Here is a 22,791-nt window from a genome sequence, read left to right as displayed (position 1 = left end):
CTTCCCTGGTGGCACAGTGATTGAGAGTCCACCTGCCAATGCAGGGGACATGGGTTCAAGCCCTGGTCCGGGAAGATCCCACACGCTGCGGAGCAACTAAGCCCATGCACCACAACTGCTGAGCCTGCGCTCTAGAGCACGTGAGCCACAACTGCTGAGCCCGCATGCCACAACTACTGAAGCCCACACGCCAGGAGCCCGTGCTCTGCAACAGGAGAGGCCACTGCAATGAGAAGCCTGCGCACTGCGGCGAAGAGTGACCCCTGCTCGCCGCAACTAGAGAGGGCCCGCGTGCAGCAATGAAGACCCGATGCAGCCAAAAATAAATAAATAAAATAAATTTATTTTTTAAAAAAGAATGTATAAACAACAAGGTCCTACTGTATAGCACAGGGAACTATATTCAATATCCTGTGATAAAGCATAATGGAAAAGAATATGAAAAAGAATGTATATATGTACAACTGAATCACTTTGCTGTACAGCAGAAATTAACACAATACTGTAAATCAACTATACTTCAATAAAATAAATGTAAAACATATATATATTCTTTTGAAAGACATATTTTTCCAAAATATAAAACATTATATATATTAAAAAAATTTAGTGAGAAAAGTGGCACTGTTTTACATTTCTTCAAATCTCTCTTATGTCTGGCTTAATAAAAGACAACTGGGGCTTCCCTGGTGGCGCAGTGGTTAAGAATCCGCCTGCCAGTGCAGGGGACACAGGTTCAAGCCCTGATCGGGGAAGATCCCACATGCGGAGGAGCAACTAAGCCCGGGAGCCACAACTTCTGAAGCTTGCGCGCCTAGAGCCCGTGCTCCTAAGCAAGAGAAGCCACCGCAACGAGAAGCCCACGCAACCGCAATGTAAAGTAGTCCCCCCAGCACCCCCTCCCTCCAAGGGGCAAAGAAACAAAGACCCAATGCAGCCAAAAATAAATAATAAATTTATAAAAAGAAAAAAAAGACAACTGGATTCTCATTTTCTGCCTCTGCATTCAATCTGTTACAGTAATGTTGCTCTGATTGGTATACATGAAAAAAACCCATATTCAAGAAGATACATAGCTGCAAAATACAAAAAAGACGAATGTGACAAACCTCTGAAAGTCTTGCGGGGCCCACAAGGGTCCTTGGATCACACTTTGATAACAGCTGGTCTAGAACAATGATTTCCAATGTTTTGTTTTGTTTTGTTTTTTGATGAAACACCTCATCAGTAAAAAAATTTGAAAATACTACCTCCAGACTTGACACTTGTGCATATCAAACTCAATAAATGATACTTAAAAAAAAAAAAAAGAACTTCCCTGGTAGCGCAGTGGTTAAGAATCCGCCTGCCAATGCAGGGGACACGGGTTTGAGCCCTGCTCCAGGAAGATTCCACATGCCGCAGAGCAACTAAGCCTGTGCATCACAACTACTGAAGCCCACGCCCCTACAGCCCATGCTCCGCAACAAGAGAAGCCACCGCAATGAGAAGACCGTGCACCGCAAAGAAGAGTAGCCCCCGTTCTCTGCAACTAGAGAAAAGCTGGCACGCAGCAATGAAGACCCAATGCAGCCAAAAATAAATTAATGAATTAATTTAAAAAAATACTCCCTCCAGTATATATACATACTTACTTAAATGTACTATTCTACTAATATTACTATTTCTATTATGAAACATACACACACGTTTTTAAGATAATATGAAAAATAAAAATGAATAGAAGTTCTAATGTTTTTCTCAATATCCCAATGCATTGCCTTACTTTGGGATTAAAAAGGGAGAGCTATACAAAGACACATTTACAAGAGAATTTTAAAAGGGCTCCAAAAGATGAGGTTGTCACTCTGTCCCACAAAAAGAAAACATTTTTGTATCCCTAATATTAGTCCCATGATGACTGACTTTTTTTGTTTGGTGTTGTTTTTAAAAATTGAGTAGAGAACCTTTTCATCTCTGAATGAGTTTATTTTCTGATGAGAACAGCAGCACTTATTACAGAAGATTTAGAAAACAGGTAACAAAAATAACTATAATCTTAAGACCCAGAGATAATTACTATTAACATTTCTATTAATAGTTACATATAGTTTTTTATATATGACTATATACCTAATATATAATTATTTCTATATAAACCCAGATAATGCCATATATATTGATTTAATATCTGCAATTTTTAGCAATACATTCAAACATCTTTTCATGACATTAAATGTCTTCTACATCAATATTTTTAATGGCCTCATTGTATTTCATGGAAGGAATCCACTATAATCAATCCTCTACTCTAGGACATTTAGTTTCCAATTGATGAAGAAAGGCTATGATAAATACTCTTGTACTTTTTGTGTTGCCTGTGCTGTATCTTTGTGTTTGTCCATGAAGAAAGGCTATGATACTTTCTGTGTTGTCTGTGTTGTATCTTTTTTATCTATGAAAAACTACTTACCTATAAATGGTATTGCTGACCTAAAATGAATAGACATATTTAAATCTATTACGATGAACTGTCCTGGAGAGAGTTTATCCAACTTTTTTTTTTGGCCTATTTTATAGGTTAAAATCTGTATCTTACTGTTATTTTAACTTACCATTGTATTTTCTTAAATACACTATAGTAACTGGATATTTCTCTCTTTCTTTTAGAATCACTTAGTTTTTGATACCCACTGTCTACTTCATGTCTTCTTCCATAGATCTGGCACCTTGCTAACCTAGTTACTCAGTCTGCAACTCTCCATGCTTTTCATTCACTTACCAAATATTTATCAGTAGGTGCTAAGTATTATTCACTACTATTTCAGTCTGTGACCTAAACAAAGCAATATACTAATGGCAAAGCTGAAATTAAAATGAAAGCCTTGGGGGCAGAGGAGGCTTTCCTAAGGACAATTAGTATAAAATGTTATGTAATCAGTAGTCTAAGAAAAACCCCATAATCTTCACCCACAAATGTGAATATCCATGATAGCTTTAGTAGCTATTTGCTATAATAAGGGCAAAGACTACAGAAGACAAAGCGGGGGGGGGCTGAAATTTCAGGATTCAATGCTTGTAAATTTTTAATATTTTAGCTATTAATTAAGGTTATTGGTAAACAAATAATGAAAAAAGCCTACTCACCAGTAGGCTTTTTGAATCCACTAAAAATTATAACAATATAGCAACATTGAAAATATATAGATGCAATGTTAGTTTTTTAAAAAACTAAACAATAAAATCACATATGCAAATAGACAACAAGAATAGGCAAAATTAAAATTGCTGTGTATCAAGACAGGTTCAGTAAGACTTTTATTTACAAATTTTTCAAACAATATAAGGAAACTTCAGGTAAGTATATATTCCTAACTAGAGCCCTTAATTATCCCAATTTTCTTTATTTTTTATAAAATTATAATAAAACTAGTTGACAGTGAGGATCTAATTTTTAAAAGTGGCTCCTAGGTTATGTTCAGGTTCAGTCCACTCTCCTAAATCAATTTCGAGTGCATTCTTACTTTATAATACTAATATAATACCAAACATATTATAGCTCTGTAGCTTCCAAAATAAACTCACATATACTCACACCAACAAGCCTGTCTGTTATTATCCACGTTTTATAGGTGAGGAAACTGAAGCTACTCTAGGTTCAAATATTTACCCAAAATCAAAAGACAAGTAAGTCAATACCAAGGTTTTTCTGACTCTTACTACATACATCTTTCCACTAAACTTTATTGCTCCCTGTGATAAAAAATATTTTGATTAATGGTCTCCAAATAATATCAGATTCTGAATAGCAAAAAATGAACTAGTCTACATTTAATATAATTTTCTTAACAAGAGTAGTAAGTTGTACAAATCCAGTTTAGCAATAAGATAGATAATAAGAGCTAAAACAACAAAAGAACTTGGTAAAAAAAAAAATCTGAATCATAAAATTCTACGTAATCAAGATTTATATTATAGCATTTGAAACATGTAAATTTTTTATAAGAACTGTGTTGCCTGGGCAAAATATTTCTAAGCATTTTGAAAAGAGATTATTTCAAAACCTAGTAAGCTCAGAATGTTAAAATAATTTCTTAAAAATCAATTTCATTCACATGAGTTGATCTACTAATTTTTTCATTCACATGAGTGATCTACTAATTTTTTTCTGAAACTGTGATTTTTATCTTTACTATTGAGTTGGATTTGAATTCAAATGCTAAATATCAGATTTGAAAAATATGCACAGTCATAATAATCTTCAGCTTAACGTGATGAAAGGTCAAATCTCACCAAATAATCAAATCTCACCAAATAATCAAATCTCACCAAATAAAGGTCAGTGAAAGAGCTGAAAGGTCAAATCTCACCAAATAATCTAACAGATGATAAGAATGAGAAGGATAATTATAATGGCATTGATGATGATACAGCTAAGATCTTCTTAGTAGGTACTATATATGTCGAGGTCTGGTCTAAGCATGAATTATCTCAAAATTCACAACAACACTGAGAAATATATCAAAATACATACCAAAAAAAAGAAACTGAAACTTAAAATGTTAACTAACTTAAGTCACATGGCTAATAAATGGTACAACCAAGGCATGAACCTTGACAGTACTGATTTTATAGTAACTAAAATGTGCCAAATTTACGTCAACTATTTTAAAACCATATAATAAGAAAAGATAAATATTTAATGAGTTCTTACCTCTTCAGGCAGTTCACTGTACATGGTTTCAGAGGTAGACAATAAAAATATGGGTGAAAATGACGGTATATCTTGTAGCAAAGTCAGAAAAGTTGCTCTCACAGTTTCACTGACAGCTTCCCACCAATCACCAATGTGAGGCATGTAAACAATACTAGGTACTGTTCTTCGAGCTTCACGAAAAATCTAATTAAGGAAAGAACTGGCATCAAAAATTCAAATAGATATTATTCTAAAGTCTATACAGTAACCCCCAAATACATTAAATGTGTCAGGCCTGTTACTATAATTACTTTCAGCCCCAGTATTTAAGCTGTTCAAGATATGCAAAAGCCATACATACAGCTTCTATCTACCCTTACCCACCTAAGAAAAGGAGTATTTTTTTGTTATTTTATTATTCCTATTCAGTATATACTAATAGTATAAAGGCATCAAATTGTTCCACTTATCTATCATATAAATAAAGCAAAATACCACTATAAAATATGCTGCAAATAAAGAGATAAGCATGTACCTATATGTCACCCACTTAAGAGTGATTATCAGGAAGCACAAAGAAGAAAAAGAGACATAGCTTACATGTTCGTGCACACTGGCTAAAATCACTCAACATATGAATTAAATAAATATTTTAACCAAGATGTACCACCCTAGAGCTTAAAATTAATGAACTACCTGCTGAACCACTTGTTTACCTCCCATTATCTTAATTCAATCTTCTATAAAATAGTCACAAAATACTCTTAAATGTCTAAAGAACAATAAATACATTAGCTAAAAGCTATGAGATACTCCCACTTCAGAAAATAGAAAATAAAGTTCCCTCAGGTGTTAAAAAGAGTCTTAACCATAGCTTCAGTCACAATCTGCCAACACATGCCAATAAAGACCAGGTTGGCTATTAATAAGTTGTCAAACAGAACTACTGACCTTTACAGAAGAGTCAACAACAGCTCAACAGCCCATCAAAAAATTCTCACAGATTATTATGACATCGCTTAAATACTTTTAACAAGCGTAAGAATAAGTTAAAAATGACTATCTTTCTTCAATTTAATTTGAGAACTCTACTTCTAAAATTCTCTACTATTTTCTCTTAAACACATTTCAATTAACCTATATAATGTACAAGATACAGAAATAAGAATCAAATAATTTAAATGATTAGGATTATCAGAAACATTCCTAAAATTCAAAAGGATTGTTTTTCTTTAAAGAGTAAGCCTACCACTTGCATGAATTTTTTAAATACTATATTTTATATAGCTTTAAATCTCCTGTGTAAAATAAAATGTACTGCCAATTTAATAATAAGCCAGATGAAAGATACTCAAATAAAATTTTCCCCCAAATCGGAAATGTAGATGTTATGATCACTCACATCAAAAGTAACATTTGCTCCTTCCCTTCCTTTAATATTTGCATATCCACCAATCCAGAACAGTTGTACAGTACAACTCCTTCAGGACTCTCAAATTTTGACCTTTTCTGCAAACACGCACCCTCTTATCCTGGATCTTGAAAATCCAAGGATTACTGTTTTCCAAAGTTCATGTAGAAGATTCATAAGAGAAAAACAAGCATAAATATTGGCAAAAGGAAGGAACCACACAGGAGCACAAAGGCAAGAGAGGCATTTGATTCCAAAAAAAAAAAAAAAAATGTTTTTATTACATGCCACCCAAATCAGGCATGGTATGTGGAAGACACTGACCAACACCTGTTGCTGATAAAACTAGGGAAAGTCAGCAGGGAGAGAAAGGTGATTATATGAAAAAGAGTAACAAACTACACAGCTTACTGAGAAACCTCACAAAACTACCTACCCTAATTCAGCCATGCAAGTTACCACATGCCCAGGGAGAGATGAGACAACATGCCTTTTTTAAAAAATGAAATACTGCCTTGCAGTCTAGTATTTGTAGGTTAGGTTTTCTATATGTGTTGAGAACATCTAGCTGCTAGCAAATATCACAGTATGGGCAAAGCAACAGAAGGTTAAGTGATAATAAATAAAAAACTTTACAGAGCCAGAAGTTAAACAATGCAATACTGTAGGTGTTTTAAATTTATCTGCAAGGCTGAACTAGATACATAAGGGTTTTTTTTCTATTTCTTTCCTTTTCTCATCCAAACCTCTCAAAATTAGCAAACTGAACATGATAATGATACTCTAGTAACCTTTTTATTTCCAAAGACTTTAGGAAAGTATCTTTATAAGTAAACCTTTTGAAATTATATTTGAAAACCTAGAGGGGAAAAAAAAATCAGGAAAAAAGTCTAAGACAAATATAGAAAAATAAAAAGGCTCTGCCTTTCTGGTCCATGAATATATAATTACATGGACTGAGAATTAATCTAACTATATGCAATACCAATAGCCAGGGAATATTTTCAAAATTTTCTCTGAAGCCTTTAAAGGAAAAACATCCTTAATTTCCAGAAAAATTTAAAAATACTACTAAAACAAGTTTCCTTTTTTAATTCCTTACCCCATGTTATCTCAGAATATTAAAATAAACTTTCATATTTTCTTTAAATAGCCAAGCCGTCCTAATTCTCCTGCTTTTGAAATGAAATTTCAAAAAAGAATAGAGTCTGAGCATAGTATTTAAAAATTCAGAAAAAAGTTTAAACCTATTGTGATTTTTCTATAATGTAAAATCGGCTCCTCAGCAGTTTGCTGGTAATTTTTGAAGTTATGGAATAAGTTACACTCTGTGAAATCAATTAACCAGATATCTTATAGTAGAAAAATAAAGCCTAGTTTTAGTGAAGCGGCAACTGTCTTGGGAACAAGTGATGCCATTTGATAACTAGAAAAATACTCACCTACAGGGTGTCTTGGATTGGTGGATGTGCAAGGTGTAGTAGAAAACAGAAAAACTGTTATAGAGAAAAAAAGACAGTAGGCCAAATTACTGAACCAACCGTTTCAAAATACCTCTGACATGACCAGCACTCTTGCACAAATAAAATGAACGTACACCAGTGTATGTGAATGTTCATTTTGATTCTTTAAACAATATATTTCTGGCCTCTTCTTGTCCCAGACATCATAGTCCCTTATACAACTTTTTTTAAGTTTCTTTATTTAAAAAATATCAAAAACTACTTTCTCTGAATATTAATGATATGAAAGGCAAAAATCAGGCCACTGAAATTAGAAGTATCCATGCAAGGAAGCACTAACAATATAAACTGCACCTATATTTATAAGGGTCCTTATCTCAAAAGCTAAATTTCAAATCAGTACGTTAGATGCCAAATTAAAATGTTCAGTGTGTGAAAATTCACTGTATCTTTAAAAAATGAAGAATATACAGCCTATAACAAGCCATTTTCATTAAAAACTGAAAACTGGAATAATTTTAAATACAGAGGTACATGAAGCAGAAACCTCCAAGCCAGTACAGCTTTCACTTTCCTAAAAGGGGCTATATGAGAAAAACAACTTTTTGTCATCAATGAATTTCCAGAATTTGTCTTGGTCATGTTACAGTACTAAAATTATAAAACACAGGTAAAAGAAAAATCTTAGGGGCTAAATTTGTCCTCAATTTTTATAAAAACTAAAAAGCACTATTTAAATAAGTTTAATTCCTTAAACCATGCTATCAAAACTGTTAAAATAAATAATATGTCTCCATTACTGATAACTTTATTATATTTGTCACTTACTCCATTTATGTTCTATTGACCTAAGATTTACTGAGCATCTCTGTGAAAAGAAGGCACTGTCTGGGATCTGAAGATTCAGGATTCAAGAAATAAAAAGCTCTATTTCTTTACAAGCATATAAAATCAGCCTGTTATAAAACACAACTATACTAGAGTTTCTGAACAATGGATTTAATACAAATCAATATTTCTTGAAAATTAAAAACACCCAAAATCCTTTTCTGATATTTTCGTTGCTAAAAACATCAATAATTTCAGTAAATGTGATACAATTTGGGCCAGGATAATTTAATTTGTTTACAATTCAAAAAAAAATGTGCTATGGTAAAAGACAGATGTGTACCCACATGCACAAACACAAGAGTATCCAAAGTATACACAGACTGTTATGGAGAAACCCAGAAATCCTTTTTCATAAGCAAGAGCATCCAAAGTATACACATAGGTAAGTATATTAATTCCTTAATGCCACATAACCAAAACAGATTTCCCCTGAGAATTTCCAGATACAATTTCTTTCTAGGGAACAAAAAATACTAAAATTTTCACCCCAAAAAATACCTTACTGACCATGTGAAATTACTCATAACACCATATAGTACCCAAACTCCAAAGCTTTGAACAGACCATATTTAAATTTATCAATTCGATCATAACTCTGTATTAATGAAAAAGATTAAATATAACACACTCATCAATCCCTTTTTTCCTAAATCAGCAGTGGAAATAATACAAGAGGGAAAAAAATACATATGAAAATGTCAGTAAGGGGACTCATAGTTGTTGCTATTTTTTATTTTAAGAGTTTTAATACAGTAAGTCTTTTACTACAGATACTAACATCTCTGACTTTGTTGTAGGGTTCAATAATTACTTGTGAACTTACTGGGACAACCATAAATCTTCCAGGCTACATCAGTTTCCATTCTCCTTCCAGAGCATTTGGAAGACTATGAAATGCTCAGTAACATACATACACACATGCGCACACACAGAGTTACTTTATGAACGCTGGCAACTGTTTCAGTTATAAATGTCGAACTACTGTCCAGTGATCAGCTAAAGTACTATATTTCAAAGTGTGGTTTACTGAAAACCTAGAATAGTTACAACTGGGATGCATGTTTGAAGTGCAGATTTCTGGGCTTATCCCAAATTTCATGAATCGGAATCTCTGGGTGTGGTGCCAGGGAATCAGAAATTTTAATAAGCACCCCCAGGAGATTCTCATGCTCATTAAATTTTAAGAAACAATGAGGGACTTCCCTGGTGGTCCAGTGGCTAAGACTCCGCGCTCCCAATGCAGGGGGCCTGCGTTCAACCCCTGGTCAGGGAACTAGATCCCACATGCTGCAACTTAGAGTTCGCATGCCACAACTAAAAGATCCCACACACATCAACAAAGATCCCGCATGCCACAACTAAAGACCCGGTGCAGTCAAATAACTAAATAAAGATTTAAAAAAAAAAGAAAGTAAGAAAGAAACAATGAGAAAACCCTACAGCAGTCACTAACTCCTCTACCATTTTTCATGCAACTGATAATATTACTCAATAGCTGGGGCATTCAGAAGAAGAAACAGTTCTAGGTCATATATCTGCTTGTGTGTGGATGTTTTAAAGAATGGCATAGAATTAAACACGGTCCCCATGGCATAAAGAAATATGAAGTAGGGCCCTTCCCCCCTTTTCATCTTATCACACACATAAATACAGATCTTTAAAGGTGATTTAAGACTTCTTTCCTTTAAAACTACCTTTCGTGTTCATGTTACACTATTAAGTAACCCAACTTAATTTATATCACATATCTTAGAGGCAGGGGAAAAGAAAATCACAGAAGAATAACTTGCCACAGACCAAACCCTTATATTCCACATCTATTTAGAGAGGATTCTACCTATAGAAGGACTGGCTACAAAGAGAAGTAAAGCAAAAGGGAAGAAAAGAAAGGGAATACAGAACAGAAGGATAGAAAGAAGGTTTTTTTTTTATCTTTCCAGCATTTCAGCACCTGACTTATGTGCTCTCCTCCCTAGGACTTTTATACCTAGTTATACCCAGGCTTACCAATCTCTACAAATTAAGAAAAAATTCCTCAGTTTCATTATATAATAGCCTCTTTTTGAAGAATTTTCCAGAAAAGACAGTATTATGTTATAATAAATAATTTTTAATATGCACTTAAAATACAAACAATCAGGGATTAACCGTGACAGTTTACATGGTCTCTGGTCAGTGTTCAGAGAAAGTCTGAGCTTCAGCTACCATGACTACAAAATTCTGTCTCAGTGCCTTGTTAGATTAGACATCCAGGTGGTGGTCACTTCAGAATAAGCCCTACTTCCAACCCAGAAGCTCATAGGTGGAAGCAGAGAAGATGAGATGTCTTGACATACTGGATGCAATGTAACACAACCAAAACAATAAATGGAGGGGTTTTGTTGCTTCCCACCACCAAGTGACACTTCTCTCCACCCTCCTCACCAACATGACAGAAAAGTAGTAAAAGCCAAGATATGTGAAAGAGACCAAAGAACATGCAGTCAGAATTCAAATTTAGCCCAATGATGCCAAGTAGGATTCAGAGAAAAAAAAAATCCCAGGATTCCAATAAGATCAACATAGTTTACTACAGTGCTTCATATTTCCTTACCTAACATTAAGCCAGTATTGTGTTTGTGAATATACACACACATTAGCCAGAAGGAACAACTATAGACAGAATGTTCCTCTTTCAAAGTGATTTTATCTTTCAGTTTGTTTGATACTGTCAAGGATACATGTAAAAGGAAACAAAAAATTCTAAACCATAGAGCAGAGTATAAACTAAAATCACAAAGTTTATCCATTCCCCAAATCCTCCAAATTCCTTCCCCCAAGCCAAAACAAAGATTATTAACAGTTTTTGGGGAGTATTCTTGGATAATATTTCTACTTATATATAAACATGAACATATATTTTTAAGTTTTTTTTTACATGAAGAAGATCATACTTAGATTTACAACTTGCTTTTTCACTAGTATCTCCTTCACCTTTCCGTATCAGCCTATGTAAATCTACCTCATTCTTGTTAATGACTTCCTAGTATTCCTTTGTTACTATATTTTAGCCAGTCCACCATAAAAAGGACATTTAGTTTGTTTCTTTTTGTCTTATTTTGTTTGGTAATTCTACACACAATGTTTTGATGAATAACCTTGTACATTCAGCAGTGAATACTTATAGCTAATATATCTTTAGGAAATTTTTTTTGTTTTTTGAACAAGCGTTTTTTTTTTTTTTTACATCTTTATTGGAGTATAATTGCTTTACAATGGTGTGTTAGTTTCTGCTTTATAACAAAGTGAATCAGTTATACATATACATATGTTCCCATATCTCTTCCCTCTTGCGTCTCCATCCCTCCCACCCTCCCTATCCCACCCCTCTAGGTGGTCACAAAGCACCGAGTTGATCTCCCTGTGCTATATGGCTGCTTCCCACTAGCTATCTATTTTACGTTTGGTAGTGTATATATGTCCATGCCACTCTCTCACTTTGTCACAGCTTACCCTTCCCCCTCCCCATATCCTCAAGTCCATTCTCTAGTAGGTCTGTGTCTTTGTTCCTGTCTTACCCCTAGGTTCTTCATGACATTTTTTTTCCCTTAGGAAATGTTTTTTAATATAAAATTCCTGGGTCAAAAGATACTTGAAAGTTTAAAAGATAGTTCCAAACTACACTCCAAAATCAATAAATAAATTTACATTTCCACTAACCAAGTATGAGCACCCATATCTCCAATATTAGGTTTATCAAGCTTTTCATTTTTACAAGCCTGATAGTTGTTTTAAAATAGCATCTTCCTGCTTTAATATGCTTCTCTTTTTTTTTCACTTATAAGTAAGGTAAAGAATCTTTTCAAATTTTTATTGGTTGCTTTTGCTACTTTTTTCTCCCTATAAATGTCATGCTCCTATTTTGCCAATTCTTTTATTAGGTTGTTATTCTTTTTTCTTCCTGATTTTAATATATCTTTGTATAGTAAGGAACTTGCCCTTGACATGTGTTGCAAATACAAATTTTTACCAGGTTATGTCTATTAATCTTACTTAAAGAAAGTTTCTTGTCATGTGTAATTTAAAATTTTATAAAGTCAAATTTGTTCTTATCTTTATGTTTCCTGGCTTCCGTTTATTGCCTTGAAATTAAATACTTTCTCATGTCCAAGATAATATACTGACCTTGTGAATTATCCTAACACTTTTATAGTTCCACTGACAATCTAGAATTTATTTTGGGGCTAAAGAAAAAGGTAGGAAATCAGTTTTGTTTTTTCTTATTCCCTTCATAGAGCCAGCCAGTTTTCTAACACTATTTATTAAATAATCCATCTATTATATGATATCAAATGTCATCATCATCATCATATACTCAACATCATCAGATACTAAATTCTATTTCTACACAGGCCTAAGCATGATTTCTCACTTTTGTTCTATTGTTTTGTCTATCCCTGCACAGGTACAAATACTTTATTACCACAGGTCTATTACATGTGTAAACATCTGGTAGGGAATCCTCATTACACTTTTTTCTCTAGAATTCTCCTTGCTATGCTCATATTTATTTTCTAGAGGAAACAAAGAGCCTTTTTTTAACATCTCCTCTTAAATTTGGAGGGATTATAATTATAATTATAATTGCACTTAATTTATAGATTAATTTAGAAAAGAACTCATAGCTATCCAATGTTGAGTCTTACCAGCCATTAGTTGTGAAAGGAGCTGCAGCAGTAGTGATAAACATGATGATAGCTGTCATTGTTGAGTACTGTATGCCAAGACTATTGGATGAGCTTGTTTTAATAATCACAGTAATCTTATGTGGTATCATTATCTTCATTTCATAGACGAGAAAATTAAGGCTCAAACAGGTTAAGCAACTTGTCCAAGGCCACAACCAATACACAAGTAGCTGAGATTTTAATCTGTGCAATATGACTTGAGTCTACACTCTGAATTACAGTAATTAAAAACAAGGTGTGGGGTCTTCCCTGGTGGCTCAGTGGTTGAGAGTCTGCCTGCCGATGCAGGGGACACGGGTTCGTGCCCCAGTCCGCGAAGATCCCACATGCCGCGGAGCGGCTGGGCCCGTGAGCCATGGCTGCTGAGCCTGCGCGTCCAGAGCCTGTGCTCCACAACGGGAGAGGCCACAACAGTGAGAGGCCCGCGTACCACAAAAATTAAAACAAAAACAAAAACAAAACAAAACAAGGTGTGCCTTTCACTTATTCAACTGTCCTCAAGTGACTTTTTAGCTTTCTTCTTTTAGGCCATGCAAATTAATTGTTTAAGTTAATTCCTAGGTAAACTTAGTTGCTATTTTAAATGGGACCTCTTCTTCCATTACACAGTTGACCCTTGAACAAGGCAGGGGTTAATCTGTGTATAATTTATAGTCAGGCCCTCTAGATTTGCAGGTTCTCTGCATCCACAGGTTCAACCAACCATGGACCTTGTAGTACTGTATTTACTGCTTAAGAATATCCATGTATAAGTGGACCCGTGCAGTTCAAACCCGCATTGTTCAAGGGTCAACCATATTTCTAACTTGTTATCGTTTGTATAAAAGGAAACTATTGATTTTATAACATTAACTTTGAAATTGTCTGCCTTACAGAATTCTCTTATTGGCCCTAACCGTTTTTCAGTTAATACTACAATCATATCATAGGCAAATATTTACAACTTCAGTGTGTTCATTCCAATATTTATATATCTCACATGTAACTAAATCAATTTTGCATGCCTTAGTGATGGTATATTACTCTTTCAATGTGCTACTAGATTCCATTTGTAATATTTACTTTATGACCACTGTCTAAGTGAGATTACACTACAATTTTCTTTGTATTTCTTTCAAAGGTTTAGCATCACTCTTTTTTTTGATTTCACATCTTTCCTTCTTTTTCTATGCTTTGGAAAAGTTTAACTGGCATCAAAATAATCTTATCCTTTAAGATTAAAAGAATTCACCTGTGAAACTGTTTGAATTTAGTGCTTTTTGACACTCAATTTCTTCTTCCACAACTACTGTCTATTTAGATCCTCTCTCCTCTGAAGTCAACCTTGTTAATTTATATTTTCCTAGTAAATCACCTGGATTTATTTTAAATGGTACCAAGTAATTCTCTTACTTGCATAAAGACTGCAATAATTTTGTCTCACTAAAAAGGAAAAATACAAGCAAACATATAAATCAACATTATTGTAAAACACTCCCAGCCAGGATAAATTAAATGTATAAAACTTGGAGAAAATTACAGGTATATAGTTTTTTAGGCAGGCCATGGGTTTTGGAAAAAAAAACTTTAAATAGGGCTTTAGAAGTAGTGAAGTACTGCTAGGATGTTCATACCCAAAGAATTGTAACTAAAGAGAAATAAAACTGACATTATGAACTGTTTAAAAAACTCTATTTCATGCTACAAGGTACAGAACGGTTTTCAATTAGATAGTTTATGTATTAAATATTTATGAACTATAACTGAAAAAACAACAAAACTGTGTGCAGTGCTCTTAAGTGTTACTACTCCAGCCATCTAATCTCTAAAAGTAGGCTAAATATCAAAGTAGAAAGTGACATTCAAACACTTAATGAGTACTTACTATGAGCTGGGCACTGTGTCAGAGACACAGAAATGGTGAAGACATGGTCTCTTGGTTCAAAAAACTTATTCCCTTAGCCTCTAGTTCCAACATGACACACTTATAATAAATTCACAGTTATATATTAAAACGTCAAGAAATATAAACAGCCCCACTATAATTTTGCTTCACAAGCTAGCAAATATAAAGTAGTTGAAAATCAAATATCAAACACACTTCATTATTGATACAAATGTATATAATTTTAAAACTGCTATCACTTTTCTATATTAATTTTAAATCCTGGCATTCTCAAAGTGGATATCATTTCCCTTACTACGATAAGGCTGTAAGTACAGATAGAAGTCTAAAGAGGCCCTGAAAAAAGGGTCAGTAAAAGGCAAAAAGAAGCTCCCTTTCTACACTGTTTAATGAAATGAACCTTTAATACAAGAAATTGGATTATTAAAATTTCAGAGAAGAATGAAGTATCATGGGAAAAACAATGAGCTCACTTTAAAATATCAACAGAATCCTCTGCCTTAATATTAGAATGTTAATGAATAACCAACAAAAAGTTAATATTCATATTACTGTTCTTTGAAAAAATTTTATCTATAATCACTACCGAGATATAAACAATAAGAAAGTAGGAAGTACTTTGATACAGTACAAACCTACCTGTGCACATGATTCTTCAGGTGTTTTGGCACTAACTGAATAAAGTGCTGGGAGATCTAGCCTGTGCACAGAGAATTTTTCTAGAGTGTGCAAAAGTGCTGGAGCAAGGTGAGAAGTTTGACCTGAGCCTCGTTCTCCAGACAGCAATAGTCTTGGCCTGTAAGAGGTTGGCTGATGATATGGTGACCTGCAATAAACGTAAGACATAATAATTATTTCAAAACCATACACTCTAAAGACCAAAATAAAATATTAGGAAAATATTTACATAAAAGAATGTAATGCCAAATTAATAGAACTTTTTTTTTACCTCTCTCATTTTTTTAAGTACAGCAAAGCATTTTTTAAATAATTACAGTTTTAAAATACTGATCTCTCTGGCCATATTAATACCAAGACATAAAAGTATAAAAATCCATCCTAAAAGAAAGTTCATCCTATCATACCACATATATTAACATGGAAAATGCTTCAGACAGTAAGTATGATTTAGTTATGAATTAACCCAGGTCAAATGTTAAGAATTCCACTTCTCCAACAAAGAGGTACATCTAAAGATTACTCAAAATGTAGGACTTCTGGGCTTCCCTGGTGGCACAGTGGTTGAGAGTCCGCCTGCCGATGCAGGGGACACGGGTTCGTGCCCCAGTCCGGGAGGATCCCACATGCCGTGGAGCGGCTGGGCCCGTGAGCCACGGCCGCTGAGCCTGCGCATCTGGAGCCTGTGCTCCGCAACAGGAGAGGCCACAACAGTGAGAGGGCCGCGTGCCGCAAAAAAAAAAAAAAAAAAAAAAAAAATGTAGGACTTCTTTTTTTTAATGGTTAAAATGGTAAATTTTATAAATATTTTATCACAGTTTTTTTTAACATCTTTATTGGAGTATAATTGCTTTACAATGCTGTGTTAGTTTCTGCTTTATAACAAAATGAATCAGTTATACATATACATATATCCCCATATCTCTTCCCTCTTGCATCTCCCTCCCTCCCACCCTCCCTATCCCACCCCTCTAGGTGGTCACAAAGCACCGAGCTGATCTCCCCCTGTGCTATGCGGCTGCTTCCCACTAGCTATCTATTTTACATTTTACCACAGTTTTTAAAATAGGAAAAAAAAAAAGTAGGACTCCTTCAGTGGCAGCAATTTTGTTTCTAGGCCAAAAAAACTTAACTGTTCTTATCCTAATATACGATATCTAAAGCCCTACACCAGAGAAGGCAAATTTAGGATAACATATTAAAACAAACTCAATCAGTATTTTCAAGATTCTACAGCACCATTAAAAAGATAAACAAGGGGCTTCCCTGGTGGCACAGTGGTTGAGAGTCCGCCTGCCGATGCAGGGGACATGGGTTCGTGCCACGGTCCGGGAGGATCCCACGTGCTGCGGAGCGGCTGGGCCCGTGAGCCATGGCCGCTGAGCCTGCGCGTCCGGAGCCTGTGCTCCGCAACGGGAGAGGCCACAGCAGTGGGAGGCCCGCGTAGCACAAAAAAAAAAGATAAATGAAAAAAGTTTATCTAATATCACTATAGATAATGCAGGAAATTCTAAGCAATGCAATAAGAATAAAGCAAATTTAAAAATGGAACTAACGGAAAGAAATTGAACAAACACTGTTACTTGTAAAGAACATGATTATACACTAGAAAATCCAAGAGAATCAACTGATGACTGCCATAGTCCACCAGCAAAATAACAAGACTGAAGATGGAAATAGAAAAACCAAAAGATTTTCCTAAACACCATCAATAACCAATATAAAAAAGGAAGGAAGATTCTACTCACAACTGCAAAAATACAAATGATAAACAATATTAAATAATCTTAACGAGAGAGGTATGAAACTATATAGAATACATCATGAGCCTGAATATAGATGTCAATTCTTCCTATGCATTTATACCTAGCTATAGTTAACTATATACATATGGTTGGTTTATAGTATTTTATTTTATAGATTTTAAAAATGCAAATCAAAATCTCAAAAAAGATTTGAGCAGGGGGGGCGGGGCGGAGATTTAAACTTATTTGCAACATTATCTGAAAAAATAATCAAGTAAGAACATCAAGGGGACTTCCCTGGTGGTCCAGTGGCTAAGACTCTACACTCCCAATGCAGGAGGGCTGGGTTCCATCCCTGGTCAGAAACTAGATCCCACATGCCGCAACTAAGAGTTTGCATGCCACAACTAAAAGATCCCGCATGCCGCAACTAAAGATCCTGCATGCCTCAACTAAGACCCGACGCAGCCAAATAAATAAATTTTTTTTTAAATTAAAGAAAAAGAACATCAAGAAAATTTTGGATAAGTGTGCTAACATCAAGAAAATTTTAGGTAAGTGTGCTAGCTCCAATTTCAGAACATTTAAACCTGTTTTAGTAATTAGCACTTCATACACACTTCTTGTTTAATTTTCTTAACAATTCTATGAAATACATAAGTTTCCTCTTACTAAATAGATAAAGAACCCAAGGCTAAGAGGGGTTAGGTATAAGATTATACAACTGGGTGTCCATATAACTGCAAAGTCCAGGTTCTAAAACACAAAGTTAAGATGCGCCCTACTTTATACTGATACATATTACAGAACAGAATAATAGAATGAAGAATACACCAAAGAAAAGAAACACAGATCAGTGGTACATAGCAGCCCAGGAAACAAATCATAGTAATTGAAAGAATTTTATATAAGATAATAAGCATAAAAATAAATGGAACAGAGATGAATTATAACACAAGTATTGTTTTAAAATAGGGAGGGGGTTTCCCTGGTGGCGCAGTGGTTAAGAATCCGCCTGCCAATGCAGGGGACACGGGTTCGATCCCTGGTCCAGGAAGATCCCACATGCCACAGAGCAACTAAGCCTGTGTGCCACAACTACTGAGCCTGCGCTCTAGAGCCTGCAAGCCACAACTACTGAAGCCCACATGCCAGATCTCCTGAAGCCTGCATGCCTAGAGCCTGTACTCCACAAAAAGAGAAGCCATCACAATGAGATGCCCTCGCACCGAAACGAAGAGTAGCCCCCACTTGCCGCAACTAGAGAAAGCCCGCGCACAGCAACCCAATGCAGCCAAAAACTAAATTACTTAATTAAATAAATAAATCTATAAAAAAAATAGGGAGGATTCAGATCCTCATTTCACAAAACAAAATGAATTCTAACACAGAAACAAAAAAAAACAAAAGATTCATGTTTTTTGTTTTTTTTTTTCTTTTTTTGGGGGGGTACGCGGGCCTCTCACTGTTGTGGCCTCTCCCGTTGCGGAGCACAGGTTCCGGACGCGCAGGCTCAGCGGCCATGGCTCACGGGCCCAGCCGCTCCGCGGCATGTGGGATCTTCCCGGACCGGGGCACGAACCCGTGTCCCCTGCATCAGCAGGCGGACTCTCAACCACTGCGCCACCAGGAAAGCCCTCATGTATTTTTAATTCATAAAAATCGAAAAGCTTTTGTTACTCAAAAATTACAATCTGAACCAAATGGCAAACACTCAAATGAGACAAATAATTAAATTTGCCATTAATAGGATTGGTTCTTAATGCATAAAGAGCTTATATGACAGTATTTTGACAAAAAACACCTTCTTATACAAAGAATGTAGACAATTCAAAAAGAAAATAGAAATAAATAACTTCTTAAAAAATGTTCATTCAACAATTTTAGAATGCTTCCTATGTTGAATGCCTTGGCCCGTGGTATCCAACAGTACCACTGTTATCATAGCGCTCATAACTCAGTGCATTTATTGGAAAAAGGAAGTAAATTACTATAATTCAGTGTGATTAATAAGCAGCACTCTTTAAGTACAGGGTGCTATCAGAGACTCATAAATGGCTTTCCTGAAAAAGTGTTATGAAAGCACAAACCCAACAGATTGAAGGCAGAAAGGATGAATTTCAAGAAATAAAAACAGAATGTACAAAGGACCAGAGGCTAAAAAAACCTCTTGGCCCTTTGGGGTAGAGGATATAGTTCATTACAGCCAGCTTCTTTTAAGGTTTTAGGGTAATGTAAGGGTAAAGATACCGGGGTAAAGGAGGGGAAGGGAGAAGGAGAATCAGACTGTGAAGGGCTATGAAGGGTTCTGTAAACCACGTTAAAAGTTGGAATGTACACTGAAGACAATGAGGAAGCATTAAGATGCTTAAGCAGGGGAAGTGACATAAGCATACACATGTCTTTGGATGACAACTCTAACTCAGCATGTCAGTATAGGAAAGGGTTTTGAAAGAAGGCGAAACAATAGGAAAGGTGACCAGTTAGGAGTTTGCTATAATAACCCAGGCATGAGATGTTAATAACAGTATAGACAAGAACAGTGTCAGAGGAGGTAGAAGGAAGAGCCTGGAATTAGACTTACTTAGTAAGAAAAATCCATAGGACTTGGTCATTTACTAGATATAGAAGGGAAGAAAGAGGAAAGAGTTGAGAATGATGTCGAATTCTAGCTGGGACAACTGAATGGATGGTAGCTCATAGGACTCATGGGAAGAGAAGGAAAGACACAAGCCAGCATATACCGAAAGATCTGTGACAACAAAGGGTGATAGGCAACTGGACAAAGTTTAAAGCTCAAGAGTGATCTAGGCTTGAGAAAGATTTGGTAGTTACTAACAAAGATGAAAAATAATGAAAATATTGAGAAACATCATTTATCTGTTAGATTGATAAATATTAGAATACCGTTATTAGCAAATAGATGATGGGAAAATTGGTATTCTCATGAATAGTGAGAATGGAAAAAAGTACAATTTTCTGAAATTAAATTTGGCAAGTATGCCAAATATATGCCAAAATGTATATCCAAGGATATTCTGCAATTCATCCCACTCCCAAAGATTCCCTTACTTCTTAGTGTTCTCTACATTTTTTCCCATAGTACTTATCTTCTAACATCTTATCTATCACACTGATTGTTTTATTGTCCGTCTCCATCTAAAATGTAAGCTGAGTAAGGGCAGGGATCCTAGTATATTTGGTTCACTGACATATTCCAATTACCTAGGACAGCATCTGGCACATGATGGGCACTTTGACAAAATATCTATATGAGTGAATGAATATATGAAAGTGCAAACAATTCAAATAAATAAGAAAATATTATTTTCATCTATCTAGTTGGCAAAGATTTTAAAAGACGAACAGTGCTCAGAAATTACAAGGGAATAGAAAAAATAACCCTCTCATATATTAGTGATGAAATGTAAATTGGTACAACCTTTCTGGAAGGTAATTTAACAATCTCTATCAGGTTTTGAAATGTATACACACTTTGACACAGCAATCAGTTTTTAAAATCTACCTTAAGGTCTGAATCAGAAAATGTTATAAAGATGTATACTTAGAAAGATGTCTATCACAGCACTGTTTATAAAAGAGGAAAACTGGAAATTTCAATTTTTATCAATAAGGTTATATAAATTATGAAACATCCAAAAAATATACTATGCAGCTATTTTAAAAGAATGACATTAAACATATACTGACATGAAATAACATTCCCAACATAGTGGGGGGGAAGCAAGTTACATTAACAACCTTACAGGAGAATATAATTTGTATAAGATAATATATGGGTCTGTCTATATGGATACAGAGAATATGGAAGTGTGGTCACCAAAATGTTAACACATATTACCTTCAGGTGCTTGGGCTTTAATTTTTACTTTCTTCTTTATGCTCTTCTTTTTTATTTGAATTTTCTACAGAGTATATCGTCTTTCTAATCAGAAAAAACAAAGCTACTTTCATTTGGAAAACCTTAAAAAGTTCTGTTTCTAATCCCCTTATGGTAATATACAATAAGAAAGAAAACTTATCTTCCATCATAAAGGTTCTCTACCAGATTGATAGGCCTTAAATAGCTTGACTTCTATTTCATCTTAAATCTAAAGAAAAGGTTGCAACACTGTTTTAGGAAACTATTCCCAGAAAAAGAAACCTACCATCAAAGCCCAAACTAGTGTTACTGACACCAGCATTAAAGTCATGCTTTCTACTTGTCTAGAATCTTTTATGTATTAATCTGGCATGCTAACACATGTTGCTCAAACAAAAAAGCCAAACCAAACCAAATCAACAACAACAAAATACATGTGTAGTCCTCATTAAAGGCTTATGTTCTAAAGTAAATGCTTCTTTGGAAAGTGTGAAAAATCATATCATCCAACCTACCCTAAAAAACCCTATCTACCTATTAAGCTCAGAAATCAATTTGGAAACCACATAGTACAAGAGAAAGAATATGATCCCAGGAAACAAATAGTACCAAGTCTGCCCCCTACTAGCAGCATGATCATGGGCAATTTACTTAACTTCTTTGTATCTCAGTTTCCTCATCTATAAAATGATGATACCACAAATGCTAATGACTGTTGAGAGGCCTATATGTATTACTATATACGAAGCCCCAGCTTTATATACCTACCACATGTCTAGTTTGTAATGAGCAACAAATGCTAACTCCTATACCTTCATACTCAAAAGGACAGCAAATGTCACCATTTTTTCTGTGAAGCATTCCTGGACTTCCCTGTGGAAGCTTCTTAGTTCTGCTTTCATAACACTTTAGCCATATCACAATGTTTGTCACCCCCAAGAACAAGAACTCTTCCAGAGTAAGAACTATGTTATATCTTATTCATGCTTCGAGCACCTAGTACAATGCCTGGCACAGGGTAAAAAAAAAAAAATGGCAGAATGAGTGAATAAATAAATAATTTATCAAAACATCTTTAAAAAACAGCTCATTCTAGGATATAGCTGTCTCACTATTAAATTAAAGTCAAAGCAATGAACTAGAAAAGCGTATGTAAAAGAGGTTAAAATTAAACCAATTCCTTGAAAAAGGCTAAGCCAACCAAAATAAGCCATACCACTGATATACATTAAATCAGTAACAGAATGTTCTTATTGAAAAATTGATAGTTTCTTAGCTCCTACTATGTATTTCAATTCAAATAACTAAAATTGTCAAAACAAACAGCACACACATGGCACACAGGCTAGCCAGGTGAAAGTCAGAAAAAAATGATTATTTGGTTTTCCCTTAGCCATTAATAAACAGATCTGTAAAATCACTGAAACAGTTTA

The 22,791-nt window shown here is 34.8% G+C and overlaps 1 protein-coding gene across 3 annotated transcripts in view; it reads right to left on the bottom strand.

The window, feature by feature from the left end:
- ATAD2B (ATPase family AAA domain containing 2B) overlaps nucleotides 1–22,791 on the bottom strand; it is a 150,914-nt gene that overhangs the window by 52,996 nt on the left and 75,127 nt on the right. For all 3 annotated transcript variants that reach the window (XM_019943168.2, XM_019943169.2, XM_073791563.1), the window contains 2 exons: nucleotides 15,692–15,878; nucleotides 4,694–4,879 (listed from right to left, as the gene is read on the bottom strand). In XM_019943168.2, coding sequence (XP_019798727.1) covers nucleotides 4,694–4,879; nucleotides 15,692–15,878 — 373 coding nt within the window. The remainder of the gene's footprint in view (nucleotides 1–4,693; nucleotides 4,880–15,691; nucleotides 15,879–22,791) is intronic.

The sequence above is a fragment of the Tursiops truncatus genome, chromosome 14 (genome assembly GCF_011762595.2).
Source record: "Tursiops truncatus isolate mTurTru1 chromosome 14, mTurTru1.mat.Y, whole genome shotgun sequence".
Lineage (NCBI taxonomy): Eukaryota > Metazoa > Chordata > Mammalia > Artiodactyla > Delphinidae > Tursiops > Tursiops truncatus.
This window is presented reverse-complemented; position numbering and strand designations above follow the sequence as displayed.